This window comes from Pseudophryne corroboree, chromosome 12 (assembly GCF_028390025.1).
Source record: "Pseudophryne corroboree isolate aPseCor3 chromosome 12, aPseCor3.hap2, whole genome shotgun sequence".
In the NCBI taxonomy this organism is placed as follows: Eukaryota; Metazoa; Chordata; class Amphibia; order Anura; family Myobatrachidae; genus Pseudophryne; species Pseudophryne corroboree.
The window spans coordinates 6,509,482-6,533,475 of record NC_086455.1 but is presented as its reverse complement, the minus strand read 5'-3'; the positions used below and the strand labels follow the sequence as shown (position 1 = coordinate 6,533,475).

The window sequence follows — 23,994 nt, the reverse complement described above, 5'->3', positions numbered from 1 at the left end:
TCTTAAAGTATTATATGTGTTTTTGTCTGTGTACCAGAATCTTATCATATTCTAATTAAAAGTTAAGTTTTATTTTTAAGCGTGCCCCAACACAGAGGCTCTCTTTTCTCTTTTGAAATAATGACAAGCTCAGATGTCAGCAGCTCCACCTATCACACTCAGCCAGTGGCCCCTCGTTCCTCCCTCTCCCTACACTAAATGACACACTGATTGGGCAGCACTGTAGCTGCAGGGGTGACAGTCCCCAAATCCTGAGTCCGGAAGAGCAGCCGTGCAAGGCAGAAGCCACCCATCTCTTCATTGTATGTGCTAAACATAACACAGTTCCATATCATCGATGGTTCTTACAGTACTCACCCTCGATGGCGGGCATACCGATGACCATCCCTAGTTTCTAGTACCGTTTACAGCATCTATTCCGCAGGTACCTGTGCACCAGTTTTTATAAACATCCCTGTACGTGTCCCTTATTACAGGTTTCTGGATGCCAGTATGGGCAGGAATTATATGCTTGCTATCCCCTATGAAATATAATGAGACATCAGGAGTCACAGGGCGACCCACCAGCCTGCCACCGCAACACCTGTGCTGCCCGCCCAGCAGTACTGCTGCACGTGCTCCGGATGCCCACTCAATCTAAGTCTCGTCATAGGTAAGAAAAACTGCTCATTTGGTATATGGCAGGGTATGCTGGGTCTTGTGGTGTCCCAGCGGCTGGAGAGTAACAAACTCATACTAAGCCACATGGCAGGAAAGAATGATTTACAGTATAGGCAAATTCCTTATTACATACTAATAAATCAGAAATGGTTAATACACAGTGTAAATCCCAACGGAGAGATATTATAAACTCCAGGAGCAAATGCTGAAACAGCCTAGCGAGTGTCAGCTCCGCAGTGCAGTGTGTCTGTAAGATCAGAAGCCCCCAGAACCGGTACAACAAGCATACTTTATTTACCAACGACAACAAGAGTAACCTGAAGCACGCAATCATCGCAACCCTCACGCGTGGTGACCCTGGCGTCACGCCCGCTGTGACACACAGTACCACAACGTCTGCAGTGTGGAGCTCTCAGGTGTGAGGTGGGGGCTGAACTGGAGCAACGACAGGGAAACGATCAGGACACCAGAACCCCCGCGGTGCTCTGCTTGGAACCAGAGCCGTCTCCGTTCTCCTTGGGCGTGTGCTTCTCCTCCTCCCCCATGAGGCGGATGTTGTGTTTCTCCCGGAACTCGTTCAGTTCGCGCCCTTTGTCCCGCAGCTGCGTGCTGAGCGACTGAATGATTTTATTAATCTGTGGAGGGAGGATGCACAATTATATGCCAGGCCGGACATTTCCTAACCACCGCCTACTAATTGCCTTTTGCTAGCGGAACGTCAACAGACAATGACTTTTCTATAGAGCTGGCCAGCCCCTGCGGAACTACAAGTGCCAGCAGGCCTTAACAATTTTAGCGTGACCTGTTACCTAACTGCTGGACCTGCTGCGGTCTCCTTCCACTGCTACAAATGTACAGGGATACTTGCGGTTCAATCAGCAGATAAGGAGTGGGGGCCATCACTGAGATAACAGTCTATAGTGCTCACCTGCTCCTTGTTGTTCTCCAGAGCCGGTAACACTTCCTTAACAGTCCGCTCCACCAGGACCCCCCCAACCATGCGGTAACATTTCCTGCTCGGGTCCACGTCTTTCAGGGTCTCAATGACCAACCTGCACCGGGGACAATAGATTAAAGTAGATCAGCTAGTACACAAATCCCTTATACATTAATCTACTGTGTGCGGACTGCTTTACAGTTACTGGAGTGCACCTGTAACCTACACACAGCCGAGCGGAACAATGTATGGAATTCATTCATAACAATGCAGCCTATCCAGTCACTAGGAGCCAGTGACATCACTGAGAGTGCAGCCTATCCAGTCACTAGGAGCCAGTGACATCACTGAGAGTGCAGCCTATCCAGTCACTAGAAGACAGTGACATCACTGAGAGAGCAGCCTATCCAGTCACCATGAGCCAGTGACATCACTGAGAGTGCAGCCTATCCAGTCACTAGGAGCCAGTGACATCAGTGAGAGAGCAGAGCCAGTGACATCACTAAGAGTGCAGCCTATCCAGTCACTAGGAGCCAGTGACATCACTGAGAGCGCGGCCTATCCAGTCGCTAGGAGGCAGTGACATCACTAAGAGTGCAGCCTATCCAGTCACTAGGAGCCAGTGACATCACTGAGAGTGCAGCCTAGCTAGTCACCATGAGGCAGTGACATCACCAAGAGTGCAGCCTATCCAGTCACTATGAGGCAGTGACAACACTGAGTGCAGCCTATCCAGTCACTATGTATCAGTGACAACACGGAGAGTGCAGCCTATCCAGTCACTAGGAGCCAGTGACATCACTGAGAGTGCAGCCTATCCAGTCACTAGGAGCCAGTGACATCACGGAGAGTGCAGCCTATCCAGTCACTAGGAGCCAGTGACATCACTGAGAGTGCAGCCTATCCAGTCACTAGAGACTGGGGTATATTTACTGAACAGTGTGTTTAAACCTGCAGTTGCACTAAATACACAGGGCTAATTTTGCATTTATTACTATTGCAATTTTGAATTCAGCGGTCACTGACAATTGTTTGCCTTGGAAACATGCTGTTTAGAAAGTACACCCTCAAATCTGATATGCAAAAAGCTCCTTCAGTGCCAAAATTAGTGCTCACTCTAGGTTCCAAGTGCTGAGCAGTGAGGGGACATATTTACATTTTGGAGAACAAAATTTTATATGCGAGGTATCACTTCAGCTACTTTAGCAGTTGCTAAAGTCGTTTCACGGCCTTTTGGCTAAGATCAAGTGTAGTACCTGCTGGAGGGAAACACTTGGTGGAGTACCTGTTCTTACACTAGGAGCGTGAGAGGTTCCTAGTGTGGAATGGAGAAACACCTTGTGGAGTACCATGCCGGGGTGTGGCAATGCCTCTGGTCGAGAGTGGAGAAAAATTGGGCTTAGTATCCGCTACCTTCTTAGGGATTGAAATAGGACCCCTTACGTGGAGCGGGAACGGCCTGGTCTAGTATCTTCTCTCGTACTGGGGGTTGACCCTGGCACAGAGTGGGTATGAAGCTTGGTCTGGCTGAGAGGTCGGGAGCAGCTAGAAGCTCGAGGTGTTTTGTGCCCCTGGAACTGGAAGGGACAGGGGTGCCGGAAATGCACTGGGGATTTGGACCACCAATGCACTTTACACTTCAACCCTTCCTGTCTGAACCCACTTTCCTTTGCCCTGGCCTTTTGGCTACGGCAAGGATAATTTTGGGGATACACAAGGGTCCCTCTGCACTTCGGCAAGGGGGGAACCACAGTCCCTTTTTCCCCTCAGTAGACCTTTTGGCTCAGAGGGGTAGGGGAGTAACAGGGTCCTTCTCCTTTCGGAGAGGGTCCAAGAACCTACGCCCCCAGCACGTTTGGTCACAGACACTGGGTGATGAAGCCACGCACCTCGGGCTTCAAAAATAACAAATAAAAAAAAAGTGTGATACCTCACGTCTACAGTTTTGCCCTTAAAAATTTAAATACGCCCCCTCACTGATCAGCACTTAAAGGGGGTACACACATAGTGATTTTTGCTTAATTTCTAAGCAATCTGACTATATTGTTTAGAAATGAAGCACACATCGCTCCGTGTGTATACCCCATAGCGATAGCGGTCGCTGGCTCTAGATTGGTCTACATGCAGGCAAAAATAAGATTTTACTTACCGATAAATCTATTTCTCGGAGTCCGTAGTGGATGCTGGGGTTCCTGAAAGGACCATGGGGAATAGCGGCTCCGCAGGAGACAGGGCACAAAAAGTAAAGCTTTTTCCGATCAGGTGGTGTGCACTGGCTCCTCCCCCTATGACCCTCCTCCAGACTCCAGTTAGGTACTGTGCCCGGACGAGCGTACACAATAAGGGAGGATTTTGAATCCCGGGTAAGACTCATACCAGCCACACCAATCACACCGTACAACTTGTGATCTAAACCCAGTTAACAGTATGATAACAGCGGAGCCTCTGAAAGATGGCTTCCTACAACAATAACCCGAATAAGTTAACAATAACTATGTACAATTTATGCAGATAATCCGCACTTGGGATGGGCGCCCAGCATCCACTACGGACTCCGAGAAATAGATTTATCGGTAAGTAAAATCTTATTTTCTCTATCGTCCTAGTGGATGCTGGGGTTCCTGAAAGGACCATGGGGATTATACCAAAGCTCCCAAACGGGCGGGAGAGTGCGGATGACTCTGCAGCACCGAATGAGAGAACTCCAGGTCCTCCTTAGCCAGAGTATCAAATTTGTAAAATTTTACAAACGTGTTCTCCCCTGACCACGTAGCTGCTCGGCAAAGTTGTAATGCCGAGACCCCTCGGGCAGCCGCCCAAGATGAGCCCACCTTCCTTGTGGAGTGGGCCTTTACAGATTTAGGCTGTGGCAGGCCTGCCACAGAATGTGCCAGTTGGATTGTGCTACAGATCCAACGAGCAATCGTCTGCTTAGACGCAGGAGCACCCATCTTGTTGGGTGCATACAATATAAACAACGAGTCAGATTTTCTGACTCCAGCTGTTCTTGCAATATATATTTTTAATGCTCTGACAACGTCCAGTAACTTGGAGTCCTCCAAGTCACTTGTAGCCGCAGGCACTACAATAGGCTGGTTCAGATGAAATGCTGACACCACCTTAGGGAGAAAATGCGGACGAGTCCGCAGTTCTGCCCTGTCCGAATGGAAAATCAGATATGGGCTTTTGTAAGATAAAGCTGCCAATTCTGACACTCTCCTGGCAGAAGCCAGGGCTAGAAGCATGGTCACTTTCCAAGTGAGATATTTCAAATCCACCTTATTTAGTGGTTCAAACCAATGAGATTTTAGAAAATCCAAAACTACATTGAGATCCCACGGTGCCACTGGAGGCACCACAGGAGGCTGTATATGCAGCACTCCCTTCACAAAGGTCTGGACTTCAGGGACTGAAGCCAATTCTTTTTGAAAGAAAATCGACAGGGCCGAAATTTGAACCTTAATAGATCCCAATTTGAGACCCATAGACAATCCTGATTGCAGGAAATGTAGGAATCGACCCAGTTGAAATTCCTCCGTCGGAGCACTCCGATCTTCGCACCACGCAACATATTTTCGCCAAATTCGGTGATAATGTTGCACGGTTACTTCTTTCCTTGCTTTAATCAAAGTAGGAATGACTTCTTCCGGCATGCCTTTTTCCATTAGGATCCGGCGTTCAACCGCCATGCCGTCAAACGCAGCCGCGGTAAGTCTTGAAACAGACAGGGACCCTGCTGAAGCAAGTCCCTCCTTAGAGGTAGAGGCCACGGATCTTCCGTGATCATCTCTTGAAGTTCCGGGTACCAAGTCCTTCTTGGCCAATCCGGAACCACTAGTATCGTTCTTACGCCTCTTTGCCGTATAATTCTCAATACTTTTGGTATGAGAGGCAGAGGAGGAAACACATACACCGACTGGTACACCCAAGGCGTTACCAGCGCGTCCACAGCTATTGCCTGCGGATCTCTTGACCTGGCGCAATACCTGTCCAGTTTTTTGTTGAGGCGAGACGCCATCATGTCCACCATTGGTCTTTCCCAACGGGTTACCAGCATGTGGAAGACTTCTGGATGAAGTCCCCACTCTCCCGGGTGAAGATCGTGTCTGCTGAGGAAGTCTGCTTCCCAGTTGTCCACTCCCGGGATGAACACTGCTGATAGCGCTATCACATGATTCTCTGCCCAGCGAAGAATCCTTGCAGCTTCTGCCATTGCACTCCTGCTTCTTGTGCCGCCCTGTCTGTTCACATGGGCGACTGCCGTGATGTTGTCCGACTGGATCAACACCGGTTTTCCCTGAAGCAGAGGTTCTGCCTGGCTTAGAGCATTGTATATTGCTCTTAGTTCCAGAATGTTTATGTGAAGAGACGTTTCCAGGCTCGTCCATACTCCCTGGAAGTTTCTTCCTTGTGTGACTGCTCCCCAGCCTCTCAGGCTGGCGTCCGTGGTCACCAGGATCCAATCCTGTATGCCGAATCTGCGGCCCTCCAATAGATGAGGACTCTGCAACCACCACAGAAGAGACACCCTTGTCCTTGGAGACAGGGTTATCCGTAGGTGCATCTGAAGATGCGACCCTGACCATTTGTCCAACAGATCCCTTTGGAAAATTCTTGCGTGGAATCTGCCGAATGGAATTGCTTCGTAAGAAGCTACCATTTTTCCCAGGACTCTTGTGCATTGATGTACAGACACCTTTCCTGGTTTTAGGAGGTTCCTGACAAGCTCGGATAACTCCTTGGCTTTTTCCTCCGGGAGAAAAACCTTTTTCTGAACCGTGTCCAGAATCATCCCTAGGAACAGCAGACGAGTTGTCGGCATTAACTGGGATTTTGGAATATTCAGAATCCACCCGTGCTGTTTTAGCACTTCTTGAGACAGTGCTAATCCCATCTCTAGCTGTTCTCTGGACCTCGCCCTTATTAGGAGATCGTCCAAGTATGGGATAATTAATACGCCTTTTCTTCGAAGAAGAATCATCATCTCGGCCATTACCTTTGTAAAGATCCGAGGTGCCGTGGACAATCCGAACGGCAGCGTCTGAAACTGATAGTGACAGTTTTGTACAACGAACCTGAGGTACCCCTGGTGTGAGGGGTAAATTGGAACGTGGAGATACGCATCCTTGATGTCCAAGGATACCATAAAGTCCCCCTCTTCCAGGTTCGCTATCACTGCTCTGAGTGACTCCATTTTGAACTTGAACTTCTTTATGTACAGGTTCAAGGACTTCAGATTTAGAATAGGCCTTACCGAGCCATCCGGCTTCGGTACCACAAAAAGAGTGGAATAATACCCCTTCCCTTGTTGTAGAAGAGGTACCTTGACTATCACCTGCTGAGAGTACAGCTTGTGAATGGCTTCCAAAACCGTCTCCCTTTCGGAGGGGGACGTTGGTAAAGCAGACTTCAGGAAACGGCGAGGTGGATCCGTCTCTAATTCCAACCTGTACCCTTGAGATATTATCTGCAGGATCCAGGGATCTACCTGCGAGTGAGCCCACTGCGCGCTGTAATTTTTGAGACGACCGCCCACCATCCCCGAGTCCGCTTGAGGAGCCCCAGCGTCATGCTGAGGCTTTTGTAGAAGCCGGAGAGGGCTTCTGTTCCTGGGAAGGAGCTGCGTGTTGCTGTCTCTTCCCTCGACCTTTGCCTCGTGGCAGATATGAATAGCCCTTTGCTCTCTTATTTTTAAAGGAACGAAAGGGCTGCGGTTGAAAAGTCGGTGCCTTTTTCTGTGGGGGAGTGACTTGAGGTAGAAAGGTGGATTTCCCGGCTGTAGCCGTGGCCACCAAATCGGATAGACCGACTCCAAATAACTCCTCCCCTTTATACGGCAAAACTTCCATATGCCGTTTTGAATCCGCATCACCTGACCACTGTCGCGTCCATAAAGCTCTTCTGGCCGAAATGGACATAGCACTTACCCGTGATGCCAGTGTGCAGATATCCCTCTGTGCATCACGCATATAAAGAAATGCATCCTTTATTTGTTCTAACGACAGTAAAATATTGTCCCTGTCCAGGGTATCAATATTTTCAATCAGGGACTCTGACCAAACTACCCCAGCACTGCCCATCCAGGCAGTCGCTACAGCTGGTCGTAGTATAACACCTGCATGTGTGTATATACTTTTTTGGATATTTTCCATCCTCCTATCTGATGGATCTTTAAGTGCGGCCGTCTCAGGAGAGGGTAACGCCACTTGTTTAGATAAGCGTGTTAGCGCCTTGTCCACCCTAGGAGGTGTTTCCCAGCGCTCCCTAACCTCTGGCGGGAAAGGGTATAATGCCAATAATTTCTTTGAAATTATCAGTTTTTTATCAGGGGCAACCCACGCTTCATTACACACGTCATTTAATTCTTCTGATTCAGGAAAAACTATAGGTAGTTTTTTCATACCCCACATAATACCCTGTTTAGTGGTACCTGTAGTATCAGCTAAATGTAACGCCTCCTTCATTGCCAAAATCATATAACGTGTGGCCCTACTGGAAAATACGGTTGATTCGTCACCGTCACCACTGGAGTCATCGCCTGTGTCTGGGTCTGTGTCGACCGACTGAGGCAAAGGGCGTTTCACAGCCCCTGACGGTGTTTGAGTCGCCTGGACAGGCACTAATTGATTGTCCGGCCGCCTCATGTCGTCAAACGACTGCTTTAGCGTGTTGACACTATCCCGTAGTTCCATAAATAAAGGCATCCATTCCGGTGTCGACTCCCTAGGGGGTGACATCCTCATATTTGGCAATTGCTCCGCCTCCACACCAATATCGTCCTCATACATGTCGACACACACGTACCGACACACAGCAGACACACAGGGAATGCTCCTAACGAAGACAGGACCCACTAGCCCTTTGGGGAGACAGAGGGAGAGTTTGCCAGCACACACCAAAAGCGCTATATATATATCAGGGATAGCCTTATAATAAGTGCTCCCTTATAGCTGCTTTGTTATATCAAATTATCGCCATAAATGTGCCCCCCCCTCTCTGTTTTACCCTGTTTCTGTAGTGCAGTGCAGGGGAGAGACTTGGGAGCCGTCCTGACCAGCGGAACTGTGAGAGGAAATGGCGCCGTGTGCTGAGGAGATAGGCCCCGCCCCTTTTCTGGCGGGCTCGTCTCCCGCTATTTAGAGAAATTAGGCAGGGGTTAAATATCTCCATATAGCCTCTAGGGCTATATGTGAGGTATTTTTAGCCTTTATAGGTAATCATTTTGCCTCCCAGGGCGCCCCCCTCCCAGCGCCCTGCACCCTCAGTGACTGCCGTGTGAAGTGTGCTGAGAGGAAAATGGCGCACAGCTGCAGTGCTGTGCGCTACCTTTTGAAGACTGCAGGAGTCTTCAGCCGCCGATTCTGGACCTCTTCTGTCTTCAGCATCTGCAAGGGGGCCGGCGGCGTGGCTCCGGTGACCATCCAGGCTGTACCCGTGATCGTCCCTCTGGAGCTTGATGTCCAGTAGCCAAGAAGCCAATCCATCCTGCACGCAGGTGAGTTGACTCCTTCTCCCCTCAGTCCCTCGCTGCAGTGATCCTGTTGCCAGCAGGAATCACTGTAAAATAAAAAACCTAGCTAAACTTTTTCTAAGCAGCTCTTTAGGAGAGCCACCTAGATTGCACCCTTCTCGGCCGGGCACAAAATCTAACTGGAGTCTGGAGGAGGGTCATAGGGGGAGGAGCCAGTGCACACCACCTGATCGGAAAAAGCTTTACTTTTTGTGCCCTGTCTCCTGCGGAGCCGCTATTCCCCATGGTCCTTTCAGGAACCCCAGCATCCACTAGGACGATAGAGAAATCTAGTTAGATCGCACGTCTCTCATGGCGCTGAGCCCGAATCTCTACGTGTGTACCCCCCTATAGAGTGACCACTACCAAAATTATCCCCATTCCCCATCCTGCACTCTCATACATTACCCTGCAATCTAGCAGACCATAAAAGAGCTAAACCTCATCTACTAGATAAGCGTCTTTCTCCTGTCTCCCAGTGGTTTGTGTAGCCCCATAATAACCCAACGGGATGTAGTCAGGCTCCCGACACCAGAATCCTGACACAACGCTGACAGATGCCCAAGGTGAGTATTAAGGTTAGGCTGTAGAAGGGGACAGTTAGGGATCCATTGGCATTCTGAGCATCAGGACCCTGACCGCCAGGATTTCATACCCAATACTAATCTACCAATCCAGCCACTTGTGTGATCCCTACAGAACCTCCTCCTAGTTATACTGTCAGAAGAAGAGCATCCTCCTGCCCTGGATGAATGACCGACATCACCCGGTGCTACTATGTGTCATCATGGTGGGGAATAACACACGGACATTACACGCATGTGCTGCCGGTCCATTCATCAGACTCACGTGTGTTCATTTAGCTCCATCTCAAGTTCTGCTTCTTTGGAAGCCAAGCTCCTCTGTTCCTGTCTCAGCCGATTGAACCCGGCCACCACCTGCAGCGGAGAGAGCGCAGGAATTATACCTCCAGCTCCATACCCTAACACTGACGTGATGACATCACAACTGACTGCTTACATCACATGCAATATATTACAGCGTGCGCACTGCGGGCTAAATCGTCACACAGCGCATGCATCTGAGATTATGTGTATTGTTAGCCACGACGTCACACAGAGCGCGCGCCACATGACACAACGTCACACAGAGTGCGCACATGCTACAGGCCACGACGTCACACAGAGTGCGCACATGCTACAGGCCACGACGTCACACAGCCCGCGCACATGCTACAGGCCACGACGTCACACAGAGCGCGCGCACATGCTACAGGCCACAACGTCACACAGAGCGCGCGCCACATGACAACGTCACACAGTGCGCACATGCTACAGGCCACGACGTCACACAGAGTGCGCACATGCTACAGGCCACGACGTCACACAGCCCGCGCACATGCTACAGGCCACGACGTCACACAGAGCGCGCGCACATGCTACAGGCCACGACGTCACACAGAGCGCGCGCCACAGGACACAACGTCACACAGTGCGCACATGCTACAGGCCACGATGTCACACAGAGCGCGCGCAATGCTACAGGCCACGATGTCACACAGAGCGCGCACAATGCTACAGGCCACGACGTCGCACAGAGCGCGCGCACATGCTACAGGCCACGACGTCACACAGAGCGCGCGCTACAGGACACAACGTCACACAGAGCGCGCACCACAGGACACAACGTCACACAGAGTGCGCACCACAGGACACAACGTCACACAGAGTGCGCACCACAGGACACAACGTCACACAGAGTGCGCACATGCTACAGGCCACGACGTTACACAGAGCGCGCGCACATGCTACAGGCCACGACGTCGCACAAAGTGAACGCGCATGCTACAGGCCACGACGTTGCACAGAGCGCCCGCGCATGCTACAGGCCACGACGTTGCACAGAGCGCCCGCGCATGCTACAGGCCACGACGTTACACAGAGCGCGCGCACATGCTACAGGCCACGACGTCGCACAAAGTGCGCACGCATGCTACAGGCCACGACGTTGCACAGAGCGCCCGCACATGCTACAGGCCACGACGTCGCACAGAGCGCGCGCCACAGGCCACGACATCTCAGAGCGCCTGCTACAAGCCATGACAAAACACACAGCACGGGCCACGACGCCACAAAGTGTGCTTGCATTCCACAGGCCACGACGTCATACAGAGCGCGCACCACAGGCCACGACGTCATACAGAGCGCGCACCACAGGCCACAACGTCACACAGAGCGCACAATAGGCAATGACGTCACAATGCACGCTACAAGCCATGACAAGATGGTCACTATACTGAATTAGTTACAGACACCATGTGTGTACTATATATGGATAGACCCTTTGGTACAGGGTGTGGGGGAGCACTATAGGAGGCACGTGTCTCTTGTCACCCGCAGAGGGGGAGTGTGTAGCACATTAAGACAATATGACACACGTGTGTGTGTGTGTGTGGATATATATATATATATATATATATATATATATATATACACAGTACAGTACAGTACGGGGCCGCGCAGCTGATATAAGAGACAGCAGCCATAGTAACAAGACACATGTGTAACACAATGAGGCACCTGCTCCGCCGCTATCTGCTTCGCCGCCGCAGACGCCATCTTGTCTCCCAGATACACACTGACTGACTGCCGCTGCGCTCTCCGCCCGGGTGTGGGAACTGTGGGCAGCAGTTTGTCAGCGCACCGGAAGCCGCACCACACTTCCGCCCTCACGCCCGCCGCCATCTTGAGTCAGGGCACGGGCTGGATGACTGGCGGCGGGCGGCGGTTGGGAAGCGCGGTTGGCGTCGCCGCCTGGCGCTGGTGAGTGACGTCACCGGTGATCTCTCCTCTCCCATGTCCCATCTCCTGCTGCAAGTCACAGAATGAGCTGGCATGGCTTGCTGGGATCTGTTGTTCACTAGAAGGCTCCCCATAGTGGGGGGATGTACTAAGGCTTGGGGGACCATTTGGTTGAGGCTTATTCCTTCTTTCTGTGGGGTGTTGGCTGCAAATGTTTACTATCACCCTAATGTATGTAGGAGGGTTCATATATCTCCAACACCCGCTGCAGCCCACGTAGGTTTCTATGGGGAATGCGATACTGCCAGATTTACCTGTATCCGGAATGTGAAGCGTTCCCAATATGGCCTCCGCAGCTACGGCTGTCTGAAGATGGCGGTAGCCCGCTGTAGCCTATGGGTCACACTTTACATAAGTGCCCGGGAGACGGTCCCCCCAGAACCCTCTCCAGCAATGGCCGCCACACATGCGCAGTATACCTGGCACTGACGCGGGCACATTGCAGGGACGGGCACCTTTCGGAGCTCCTGCCGTTGCTGCTTATTCCATCCAGGGAACATGTATCCGTTTCCTGCAGTGCGATCTATGGCGCTGATTCTGCGACCAGATCACATTGTAAATGCAATGATTGGTAAATGGCCATATTTATTGGTAAGTGATAAAGTGGAGAGAGATAAAGGAGTCTATGTACTGAGCATTGGAGAGAGATAAAGTGGGTGGAGATAAAGTAGCAGCCAATCAGCTCCTAACTGTAATGTTACAGCCTGTGTTTATACAGTGACAGGATCTGATTGGCTGGTACCTTATCTCTTTCCAAGGCTTAGTAGATCTGCTCCAGTGGGTGTAAGTGGCTTCTGCCACTGGTGTGGGCACCTGTCCCCAAACTGTAGATGAGCTGGAAGTTATGGAGGATATTATGTGGGGATGTATCATATATATATATATATATATATATATATATAGGCAATCACGAGACCGCCTGTCAGTCACAATGCCAACGCCAAAATCCTGACAGGCGGTGAAATGCCATAGCCGGAAAAACAAGGGTGTCGGGGTTGAGAAGACATCACGCTGTGCCCAATGTCAGCAATTAGCAGGGGCTCCCTCTATCACAGGCAGGGTCCCAGGGCGAGGATGACCAGACAGATATAGGACAGGTAGGTTGGGAGATCATGCAGAGAGGGACTAGGTTTCGGACACAACAGGTGGGGATAATAGGCATGATATAATGTTCTGGCTTTACCTGGTTTCTACATTGCTGCTAGTCTGTGTGCAGAGGTCACCACTTAGTACAGATGCCATTGCTTCCCTTCTGTTCCCAATTACCCCAGCTCTCCTGTCTTATGGAGCACTGATAAAGCCCTCACTGTACAATAGCATGGCCAAGTGGCATGAAACAGACGTACAATACATCAGAGATGACAGTCGTGGCAGACGCACCCCCTGACTTTCCACCTGATATTGTCTCTAGAGCAGTGGTTCTCAAACTCGGTCCTCAGGACCCCACACAGTGCATGTTTTGCAGGTAACCAGCAGGTGCACAGGTGTATTAATTACTCACTGACACATTGTAAAAGGTCTACAGGTGGAGCTAATTATTTCACTTGTGATTCTGTGAGGAGACCTGGAAAACATGCACCGTGTGGGGTCCTGAGGACCGAGTTTGAGAACCTGTGTTCTAGAGTATACATGTACCTGTGCTGTGCTGGTCTTATTCCAGCAACATGCATTCATTAGACCAATTACCACAGGCGCTAAGAGAAGCCAGCCATAAAGCTGAGGCTGGGGTGAATTGGGGGTATGTCAGGAGCATGTATGAGTCTCTTGTGTGTAACTGGTTGGAGCTGTCTATCTTCTCACACAGTATCAGGAACATGTCCGCCGCGCAGGCTCCTCCCAGGCCTCTGATCGCAGTCTGTCAGATGACTTCAACGTCCAACAAGGAGAAGAACTTGTCCACGTGCTCGCAGCTTATCCGGGAAGCCGCCTCTCGGAGCGCCTGTATGGTCTTCCTGCCGGAGGCTTGTGATTACATCGGCAGCAACACGGAGGAGACCCTCAGCCTGGCGGAGCCTCTAGACGGGGATCTTATGCAGCGATACGCAGACCTCGCCAGGTGAGGCCTGACACCAAATGTTATCTAAGAGCTGATGGGATTATTACTTTACCTTGATGAGAATTGTGTTAGGAATCTGTAACGAGGGGGCACGTAACCATATCTGCTTTTCGCTACCATCCTTTGGGGGACACTGGAAATACGATTGGGTATAGATAGAATACAGTGACAGCATCTTGTGCACTTTACATTTGCAAAGCAAGAATCCCAAGCTCCTCCCCCACTATACCGCATTGGCGACAGGGCAGCCGGTTTGTCACAGTGCCCGCCGGGGCTGGGTGCTCAGTTTATGGCTGCTGGTAGCGCCCTTCTTATGTCTCTTACAGGACTTTTTATTTTATTCTGTTCTATAGTTATTTCTTTTCACCGCCAAGAACTTGGGATGCCTGAGACGCACAGCAGTTGCGGCTGTTTCTTCAGGGCAGTCTGGCCCAGATTTATCAAGTCTTGGAGAGTGATAAGTAGCATGGTGAAAAGTGCCAACCAATCAGCTCCTAACTGTAATTTTTTTCACACACGGCCTGTGACATGACAGTTAGGAGCTGATTGGTTGTTACTTTATGACTATGCAATGTATTACTCTCCACGGCGTGACAAACCTGGGCCTCTGTAGGTGTTTGAAGGCTCAGATCTCAGCCTTTCCATGCGGCCTCCACGCACTATTCCTGTAGCTCCTTGAGATCTCATTCTGGTGCGTACAGCCGTACAGCACCAGTGGATTCCGTATAGTTTAGTTTCCTTACCTGGAAGTCTACCTTCCCATCAGCTATTGCCACAGCTAATAGAAGTAATAAACCAAGCGCTTCCAAATATGGACGTCAGTAGTTGTCTCACAAAGAGGTTCCTCATCCTTCTCTGGCCGTTGTTATGGAGTCAGGACTTGTCCGTCACGGATAACCTATCGAATCTATACAAGGTCTACCAGAGAAGCTGAACCGCATGTGCACACACCACTGCCAGGTCGATTACCCCACTAATTCGCCAGGCTTACCTTGAGACACGTCTGCCCATTTATGAAATTATCAAGACGCATTGCACCTGATGGGTGGGTGCCCTCTGGGCTGCACCATTGTTCTGTCGGCAAGCCATGTGGTCTTCCGTCTGTGGTCTCACAAACCAAGGTTTAATATGTTGGCATCAAAAGCTGTCAGTTTTAGATGCAGGTAAATGAAAAGTGCTAAAGCTCCCGTCACCGCATTCTGTACCCCATTGTAACCAGAGTCTTCCATTGGACTTTACCGTAACAACAGAAATCCTATTATTGACATTTTCCTCAGTGTATCGTTATTTCTCTATCGTCCTAGTGGATGCTGGGGTTCCTGAAAGGACCATGGGGAATAGCGGCTCCGCAGGAGACAGGGCACAAAAAGTAAAGCTTTACGATCAGGTGGTGTGTACTGGCTCCTCCCCCTATGACCCTCCTCCAAGCCTCAGTTAGATTTTTGTGCCCGGCCGAGAAGGGTGCAATCTAGGTGGCTCTCCTAAAGAGCTGCTTAGGTTTTTTATTTTACAGTGAGTCCTGCTGGCAACAGGATCACTGCAACGAGGGACTTAGGGGAGAAGAAGTGAACTCACCTGCGTGCAGGATGGATTGGCTTCTTGGCTACTGGACATCAGCTCCAGAGGGACGATCACAGGTACAGCCTGGATGGTCACCGGAGCCTTGCCGCCGGCCCCCTTGCAGATGCTGAAGTAAGAAGAGGTCCAGAATCGGCGGCAGAAGACTCCTCAGTCTTCTAAAGGTAGCGCACAGCACTGCAGCTGTGCGCCATTTTCCTCTCAGCACACTTCACACGGCAGTCACTGAGGGTGCAGGGCGCTGGGAGGGGGGCGCCCTGGGAGGCAAATGAAAACCTATTTTGGCTAAAAATACCTCACATATAGCCTCCGGAGGCTATATGGAGATATTTAACCCCTGCCAGAATCCGTTAAGAGCGGGAGACGAGGCCGCCGAAAAAGGGGCGGGGCCTATCTCCTCAGCACACAGCGCCATTTTCCCTCACAGAAAGGCTGGAGGGAAGGCTCCCAGGCTCTCCCCTGCACTGCACTACAGAAACAGGGTTAAAACAGAGAGGGGGGGCACTAATTTGGCGTTAGAAATATATAAAAAAGATGCTATAAGGGAAAACACTTATATAAGGTTGTCCCTATATAATTATAGCGTTTTTGGTGTGTGCTGGCAAACTCTCCCTCTGTCTCTCCAAAGGGCTAGTGGGTCCTGTCCTCTATCAGAGCATTCCCTGTGTGTGTGCTGTGTGTCGGTACGTGTGTGTCGACATGTATGAGGACGATGTTGGTGAGGAGGCGGAGCAATTGCCTGTAATGGTGATGTCACTCTCTAGGGAGTCGACACCGGAATGGATGGCTTATTTAGGGAATTACGTGATAATGTCAACACGCTGCAAGGTCGGTTGACGACATGAGACGGCCGACAAACAATTAGTACCGGTCCAGACGTCTCAAAAACACCGTCAGGGGTTTTAAAACGCCCGTTTACTTTAGTCGGTCGACACAGACACAGACAGGGACACTGAATTCAGTGTCGACGGTGAATAAACAAACGTATTCCTTATTAGGGCCACACGTTAAAGGCAATGAAGGAGGTGTTACATATTTCTGATACTACAAGTACCACAAAAGAGGGTATTATGTGGGATGTGAAAAAACTACCGTAGTTTTTCCTGAATCAGATAAATTAAATAAAGTGTGTGATGATGCGTGGGTTCCCCCCGATAGAAAATTATGGGCGGTATACCCTTTCCCGCCAGAAGTTAGGGCGCGTTGGGAAACACCCCTTAGGGTGGATAAGGCGCTCACACGCTTATCAAAACAAGTGGCGGTACCGTCTATAGATAGGGCCGTCCTCAAGGACCAGCTGACAGGAGGCTGGAAAATATCATAAAAAGTATATACACACATACTGGTGTTATACTGCGACCAGCGATCGCCTCAGCCTGGATGTGCAGAGCTGGGGTGGCTTGGTCGGATTCCCTGACTAAAAATATTGATACCCTTGACAGGGACAGTATTTTATTGACTATAGAGCATTTGAAGGATGCATTTCTATATATGCAAGATGCACAGAGGGATATTTGCACTCTGGCATCAAGAGTAAATGCGATGTCCATATCTGCCAGAAGATGTTATGGACACGACAGTGGTCAGGTGATGCAGATTCCAAACGGCACAAAGGTGTATTGCCGTATAAAGGAAGAGGAGTTATTTGGGGTCGGTCCATCGGACCTGGTGGCCACGGCAACTGCTGGAAAATCCACCGTTTTTACCCTAAGTCACATCTCTGCAGAAAAAGACACCGTCTTTTCAGCCTCAGTCCTTTCGTCCCTATAAGATCATATCTGCCCAGGGATAGAGGAAAGGGAAGAAGACTGCAGCAGGCAGCCCATTCCCAGGAACAGAAGCGTTCCACCGCTTCTGACAAGTTCTCAGCATGGCGCTGAGACTGTACAGGACCCCTGGATCCTACAAGTAGTATCCCAGGGGTACAGATTGGAATGTCGAGACGTTTCCCCTTCGCAGGCTCCTGAAGTCTGCTTTACCAAGGTCTCCCTCCGACAAGGAGGCAGTATGGGAAAAAATTCACAAGCTGTATTCCCAGCAGGTGATAATTAAATTACCCCTCCTACTACAAGAAAAGGGGTATTATTCCACACTATATTGTGGTACTGAAGCCAGAAGGCTAGGTGAGACTTATTCTAAAAAAATTTTTGAACACTTACAAAGGTTCAAATCAAGATGGAGTCACTCAGAGCAGTGATAACGAACCAGGAAGAAGGGGACTATATAGTGTCCCGGGACATCAGGGATGCTTACCTCTATGTCCCAAATTTGCCCTTCTCACTAAGGGTACCTCAGGTTCGTGGTGCAGAACTGTCACTATCAGTTTCAGACGCTGCCGTTTGGATTGTCCACGGCACCCCGGGTCTTTACCAAGGTAATGGCCGAAATGATGATTCTTCTTCGAAGAAAAGGCGTCTTAATTATCCCTTACTTGGACGATCTCCTGTTAAGGGCATAGTCCAGGGAACAGTTGGAGGTCGGAGTAGCACTATCTCGGATACTGCTACAACAGCACGGGTGGATTCTAAATATTCCAAAATCGCAGCTGATCCCGACGACACGTCTGCTGTGCCTAGGGATGATTCTGGACACAGTCCAGAAAAAGGTGTTTCTCCCGGAAGAGAAAGCCAGGGAGTTATCCGAGCTAGTCAGGAACCTCCTAAAAACAGTGCATCATTGCACAAGGGTCCTGGTAAAAATGGTGGCTTCCTACGAAGCAATTCCATTCGGCAGATTTCACGCAAGAACTGTTCAGTGGGATCTGCTGGACAAATGGTCCGGATCGCATCTTCAGATGCATCAGCGGATAACCCTATATCCAAGGACAAGGGTGTCTCTCCTGTGGTGGTTATAGAGTGCTCATCTTCTAGAGGGCCGCAGATTCGGCATTCAGGATTGGATGCTGGTGACCACGGAGCCCAGCCCGAGAGGCTGGGGAGCAGTCACACAAGGAAAAAATTTCCAGGGAGTGTGATCAAGTCTGGAGACTTTTCTCCACATAAATATACTGGAGCTAAGGGTAAATTTATAATGCTCTAAGCTTAGCAAGACCTCTGCTTCAAGGTCAGCCGGTATTGATCCAAAAAACATCACGGCAGTCGCCCACGTAAACAGACAGGGCGACACAAGAAGCAGGAGGGCAATGGCAAAAACTGCAAGGACTTTTCGCTGGGCGGAAAATCATGTGATAGCACTGTCAGCAGTGTTTCATCCCGGGAATGGAAACTGGGAAGCAGACTTCCTCAGCAGGCACGACCTCCACCCGGGAGAGTGGAAACTTCATCGGGAAGTTTTTTCCACATGATTGTAAACCGTTGGGAAATACCAAAGGTGGACATGATGGCGTCCCGTCTGAACAAAAAACGGGACAGGTATTGCGCCAGGTCAAGAGACCCTCAGGCAATAGCTGTGGACGTTCTGGTAACACCGTGGGTGTACCAGTCGGTGTATGTGTTCCCTCCTCTGCTTCTCATACCTAAGGTGCTGAGAATTATAAGACGTAGAGGAGTAAGAACTATACTCATGGCTCCGGATTGGCCAAGAAGGACTTGGTACCCGGAACTTCAAGAGATGCTTACAGAGGTCTTATGGCCTCTGCCGCTAAGAAGGGACTTGCTTCAGCAAGTACCATGTCTGTTCCAAGACTTACCGCAGCTGCGTTTGTCGGCATGGCGGTGGAACGCCGGATCCTAAGGGAAAAAGGCATTCCGGAAGAGGTCATTCCTACCCTGGTCAAAGCCAGAAAGGAGGTGACCGCACAACATTATCACCACATGTGGCGAAAATATGTTGCGTGGTGTGAGGCCAGGAAGGCCCCACAAAGAAATTTCAACTCGGTCGTTTCCTGCATTTCCTGCAAACAGGAGTGTCTATGGGCCTCAAATTGGGGTCCATTAAGGTTCAAATTTCGGCCCTGTCGATTTTCTTCCAGAAAGAATTGGCTTCAGTTCCTGAAGTCCAGAAGTTTGTCAAGGGAGTATTGCATATACAACCCCCTTTTGTGCCTCCAGTGGCACTGTGGGATCTCAACGTAGTTCTGGGATTCCTCAAATCACATTGGTTTAAAACCAGTCAAATCTGTGGATTTGAAGCATCTCACATGAAAAGTGACCATGCTCTTGGCCCTGGCCTGGACCAGGCGAGTGTCAAATTGGTGTTTTTTTCTCAAAAAAGCCCATATCTGTTTGTCCATTCGGACAGGGCAGAGCTGCGGACTCGTCCCCAGTTCTCTCCCTAAGGTGGTGTCAGTGTTTCACCTGAACCAGCTTATTGTGGTGCCTTGCACCTACTAGGGACTTGGAGGACTCCAAGTTGCTAGATGTTGTCAGGGCCCTGAAAATATGTTCCAGGACGGCTGGAGTCAGGAAAACTGACTTGCTGTTATCCTGTATGCACCCAACAAACTGGGTGCTCTTGCTTCTAAGCAGACTATTGCTAGTTGGATGTGTAATACAATTCAGCTTGCACATTCTGTGGCAGGCCTGCCACAGCCAAAATATGTAAATGCCCATTCCGCAAGGAAGGTGGGCTCATCTTGGGCGGCTGCCCGAGGGGTCTCGGCTTTACAACTTTGCCGAGCGGTTATTTAGTCAGGGGCAAACACGTTTGTAAAATCCTACAAATTTGATACCCTGGCTAAGGAGGACCTGGAGTTCTCTCATTCGGTGCTGCAGAGTCATCCGCACTCTCCCGCCCGTTTGGGAGCTTTCAGGAACCCCAGCATCCACTAGGACGATAGAGAAAATAAGAATTTACTTACCGATAATTCTATTTCTCGGAGTCCGTAGTGGATGCTGGGCGCCCATCCCAAGTGCGGATTGTCTGCAATACTTGTACATAGTTACAAAAATCGGGTTATTATTGTTGTGAGCCATCTTTTCAGAGGCTCCGCTGTTATCATACTGTTAACTGGGTTCAGATCACAGGTTGTACAGTGTGATTGGTGTGGCTGGTATGAGTCTTACCCGGGATTCAAAATCCTTCCTTATTGTGTACGCTCGTCCGGGCACAGTACCTAACTGAGGCTTGGAGGAGGGTCATAGGGGGAGGAGCCAGTACACACCACCTGATCGTAAAGCTTTACTTTTTGTGCCCTGTCTCCTGCGGAGCCGCTATTCCCCATGGTCCTTTCAGGAACCCCAGCATCCACTACGGACTCCGAGAAATAGAATTATCGGTAAGTAAATTCTTATTTTTTTTAAAGTTTTCTCTCTAAACCTATCTCTCTATTCACCTGTCAGGGAATGCGGGGTCTGGCTGTCTCTCGGGGGCTTTCATGAGAAAGGAGCCAGCTGGGATAGGGATCGGAGGATCTCCAACGCTCACGTGATTCTAGATGATACAGGTAGAGCCAGAGATATGGGCACAGAATGCAACCCTTGTTAAATCTACCATTCCTCGATCATGGCTGTATAGCTTAGTACGGAATACCATGTCGTTTGCAAATCTATACCCATAATCCCACATTACGGCCATTTAATCCTCTTTTATCCAACTCACTGAAGTCAGTATTACTGATGTTTAATACGTAAGTGGATTTACGCCTTCAGGCAACCGTTACTTAATGCCCTGCCTTTAGCTTTCTGGTTGACTTCAGCATTGTTCAGTCACACATTTATGGCACCAGGAAGTATCGGGTATTTCCATTGCAGTTTGATATGACATAGGGGGTCATTCCGACCTGATCGCACGCTAGCTATTATTTGCAGCGCTGCGATCAGATAGTCGCCGCCTATAGGGGAGTGTATTTTCACTTTGCAAGTGTGCGAACGCTTGTGCAGCCGAGCAGTACTAAAAAAGTTTTGTGCAGTTTCTGAGTAGGTCTGAACTTACTCAGCCGCTGCGATCACTTCAGACTGTTCGGGGCCGGAATTGACGTCAGACACCCGCCCTGCATACACTTGGACACGCCTGCGTTTTTCCAACCACTCCCTGAAAACGGTCAGTTGCCACCCACAAACGCCCTCTTCCTGTCAATCTCCTTGCGATTGGCTGTGCGAATAGATTCTTCGTTAAATCCATTGCCCAGCACCATTCCACTTTGTACCCGTACGACGCACCTGCGCATTGCGGTGCATACGAATGCGCAGTAGTGACCTGATCGCAGCACTACAAAAATAGCGTGCGATCAGGTCGGACTGACCACCCCCATAGTCCCACTCTGTCTGAGGCCCAAATGTATCTGAAGAGCAGCTCTGTGCCAAACCAAAGGTGTCAATGGAAATAAATATCTCTAGTTATATCATGGCCTGGCTGAAGAACAGGAGAAAGTTAGGATGAAAAAAACTATGTAGTAAAAGTTACAGGAGCTGTCTGAAGTCCTAAGTAATCCCTACTAATCCCTTCCCCTCTGATTAGAAAGAAAGGGCCTGTACAATCAGCAGAACATGGGAATAGTTCTAGATAATCTGCAATAACACGTGAGAAAACGGCATGATTTATATGTTCTGTGCAGGACACGTGGTATCTGTGTACCGTAAAACCCACCTGTTTGACGTGGACCTGCAGAGTGGGGTGTCCCTGAAGGAGAGCAGTTTTACTATCCCTGGAGCTGAGCTTGTTGCACCAGTCAGTACCCCAGCGGGAAAGGTATGGAGGGGTTCTGTGGTTAGTGGCGGCCATTGCTGGGTTCGGTCAAGCTAGCCACATTCTGCTGACATAACCACAACCCTCTCCTTTGTAGGTTGGCCTTGCAGTTTGCTACGACCTGCGTTTTCCAGAGATGTCTTTGGCATTATCCCGGGAAGGAGCAGAGATTCTCACCTACCCCTCGGCCTTTACCGTCACTACAGGACTGGCACACTGGGAGGTCAGTCCCCGGTTTTGCATATAACTGTTTGATTAGCCGGCTCTGCCTGTACAACCTATGAAATGTTCTGCAGTCCTGATACTGAGCGTCCTTTCTGTCCTCCAGGTGCTGCTGAGATCCCGCGCTATAGAGAACCAGTGTTACGTGGTGGCAGCGGCACAGACCGGCGCTCACAACCAGCGGAGGACTTCGTTCGGCCACGCCATGGTGGTAGATCCATGGGGCGTGGTCATAGCTCAGTGCCAGGATGGGGTGGGTCTGTGCTACGCCGAGATCAACTTGCCATATCTACACCGCGTGCGGCAGGAAATGCCAGTTCGGTGCCACCGGAGGGCTGATCTGTACGGCGATGTCACCAGAGAGACCCCAGGCTGACGTACGCACACAGATGGGTGCAACAAATGCGCAACAGCATCAGGGATAACGAATAATGCAATTCATTGATTGTGTCACATTCTGATCAATAAATGCAATATTGCTAATCGAGGTCAGTTATGGCGCAGAATGTAATATAAAATAATAATATAATCCAGCGTGAGATCAATACAGATTACAACAGTGTCAATTCTTTGAATAAAATAAATGGAATTTCTGTTAATTTATCTCAGTTTATTTTGTCTTTTCTCTTTGGGACTAATTTGCCTTGACCATGTGTATGTATATACTATAGAGGGGCTGACCGGTGACAATCTGAAGGCCAACACAGTGAGTCAAAAGTTACGTCAGTGCCCGCGCCCCTTCTCCACTCTCCCCGTACATTTTTCTCCTGCCAGGTTGGCGAACAGCTACGTGATCTGTCTCCCAACTTCATGGAGCCAAATTCCACTCATTGGAGGCTCCAGTCCTCATGGACTGATAAGGAGGTGAGAGATAGTCTAACCACCCACAGGCCTGCACCGTGTCGGACTGGGGGGGTCATTCAGCTGCTGTGCGTTTTCGCACAGCGGGCGATCACATCAGAACTGCACCGCAATGCGCAGGCGCGTCGGACAGCTACAACGGGCATTGGCGGGATGGTGCAAAGGATCCATTCGCACGGGCGTACGCAAGGTGATTGACAGGAAGAGGCCGTTTGTGGGTGGCAACTGAGCGTTTTCAGGGAGTGTTCAGGAAAACGCAGGCGTGCCAAAGCGTTTTCAGGGAGGGTGTCTGACGTCAGCTCCGGTCCCGATCAGAAGGATTCAATCGCACTGGAAGAGTAAGTCCTGGGCTGCGCAGAGACCGCACAAGCAGCTCAGCTACACATGCAATCGCACACTTGCACAGCTAAAATACACTCCCCTGTAGGCGGCGACTATCTGATCGCAGGGCATCAAAAAACCCATCCCAGCGATCAGAACTGAATTAGGCCCTTGGGTATGAAGGGCCCATCTGGGAATGCAGTACTAGGGGGCCATGTTTAGGGGTGTGGCCAGACACCATATTGATTTGCCTAACAATCTGAGAGTGCATGGACTGGGCCCCTTGATAAATATATACAGTAAATACTGCTAGAGCATCCATGATAATGTACTAAATATATAACAGAAATGCACTGCAGAAAATACACAATAGTCATGTGCAGTATAAGGTAACGTGTATAAT

The 23,994-nt window shown here is 49.9% G+C and overlaps 2 protein-coding genes across 4 annotated transcripts; one reads left to right on the top strand and one right to left on the bottom strand.

The window, feature by feature from the left end:
- Window positions 1-930: 930 nt before the first annotated feature.
- Window positions 931-11,851, bottom strand: PFDN2 (prefoldin subunit 2). The gene is made up of 4 exons (XM_063946821.1): window positions 11,687-11,851; window positions 9,957-10,045; window positions 1,589-1,712; window positions 931-1,295 (listed from the first exon to the last, which is right to left on the bottom strand). Exons 1-4 carry the CDS (start codon window positions 11,849-11,851, stop codon window positions 1,119-1,121), a joined length of 555 nt encoding a protein of 184 aa, XP_063802891.1. The 3' UTR covers window positions 931-1,118.
- On the top strand, window positions 11,846-23,012 carry NIT1 (nitrilase 1). Of its 3 annotated transcripts, none has more exons than XM_063946819.1 (6): window positions 11,846-11,929; window positions 13,773-14,024; window positions 20,843-20,946; window positions 22,057-22,190; window positions 22,285-22,410; window positions 22,516-23,012. In XM_063946819.1, exons 1-6 carry the CDS (start codon window positions 11,874-11,876, stop codon window positions 22,783-22,785), a joined length of 942 nt encoding a protein of 313 aa, XP_063802889.1. In that variant the 5' UTR covers window positions 11,846-11,873; the 3' UTR covers window positions 22,786-23,012. The 3 variants fall into 3 exon arrangements, with proteins under 3 accessions (XP_063802889.1, XP_063802888.1, XP_063802890.1); XM_063946818.1 differs by lacking the exon at window positions 11,846-11,929 and adding an exon at window positions 11,952-12,184; XM_063946820.1 differs by lacking the exon at window positions 11,846-11,929 and adding an exon at window positions 11,954-12,559.
- The last annotated feature ends 982 nt before the right edge of the window (window positions 23,013-23,994 follow it).

Bases quoted from the DNA above. Each gene is read 5' to 3' on its own strand.
- PFDN2 (XM_063946821.1), bottom strand. From the start codon at position 11,851: ATGGCGGCGGGCGTGAGGGCGGAAGTGTGGTGCGGCTTCCGGTGCGCT. The intron at 10,046-11,686 runs GTGCCTCATTGT...TCTCCGCTGCAG, and splicing joins AGCAGATAGCGGCGGAGCAG to GTGGTGGCCGGGTTCAATCG. The intron at 1,713-9,956 runs GTGAGTCTGATG...TCCCCGGTGCAG, and splicing joins ATGGAGCTAAATGAACACAC to GTTGGTCATTGAGACCCTGA.
- NIT1 (XM_063946818.1), top strand. From the start codon at position 12,120: ATGTTTACTATCACCCTAATGTATGTAGGAGGGTTCATATATCTCCAA. The intron at 20,947-22,056 runs GTAGAGCCAGAG...TGTTCTGTGCAG, and splicing joins CGTGATTCTAGATGATACAG to GACACGTGGTATCTGTGTAC. The intron at 22,411-22,515 runs GTCAGTCCCCGG...TCTGTCCTCCAG, and splicing joins CAGGACTGGCACACTGGGAG to GTGCTGCTGAGATCCCGCGC.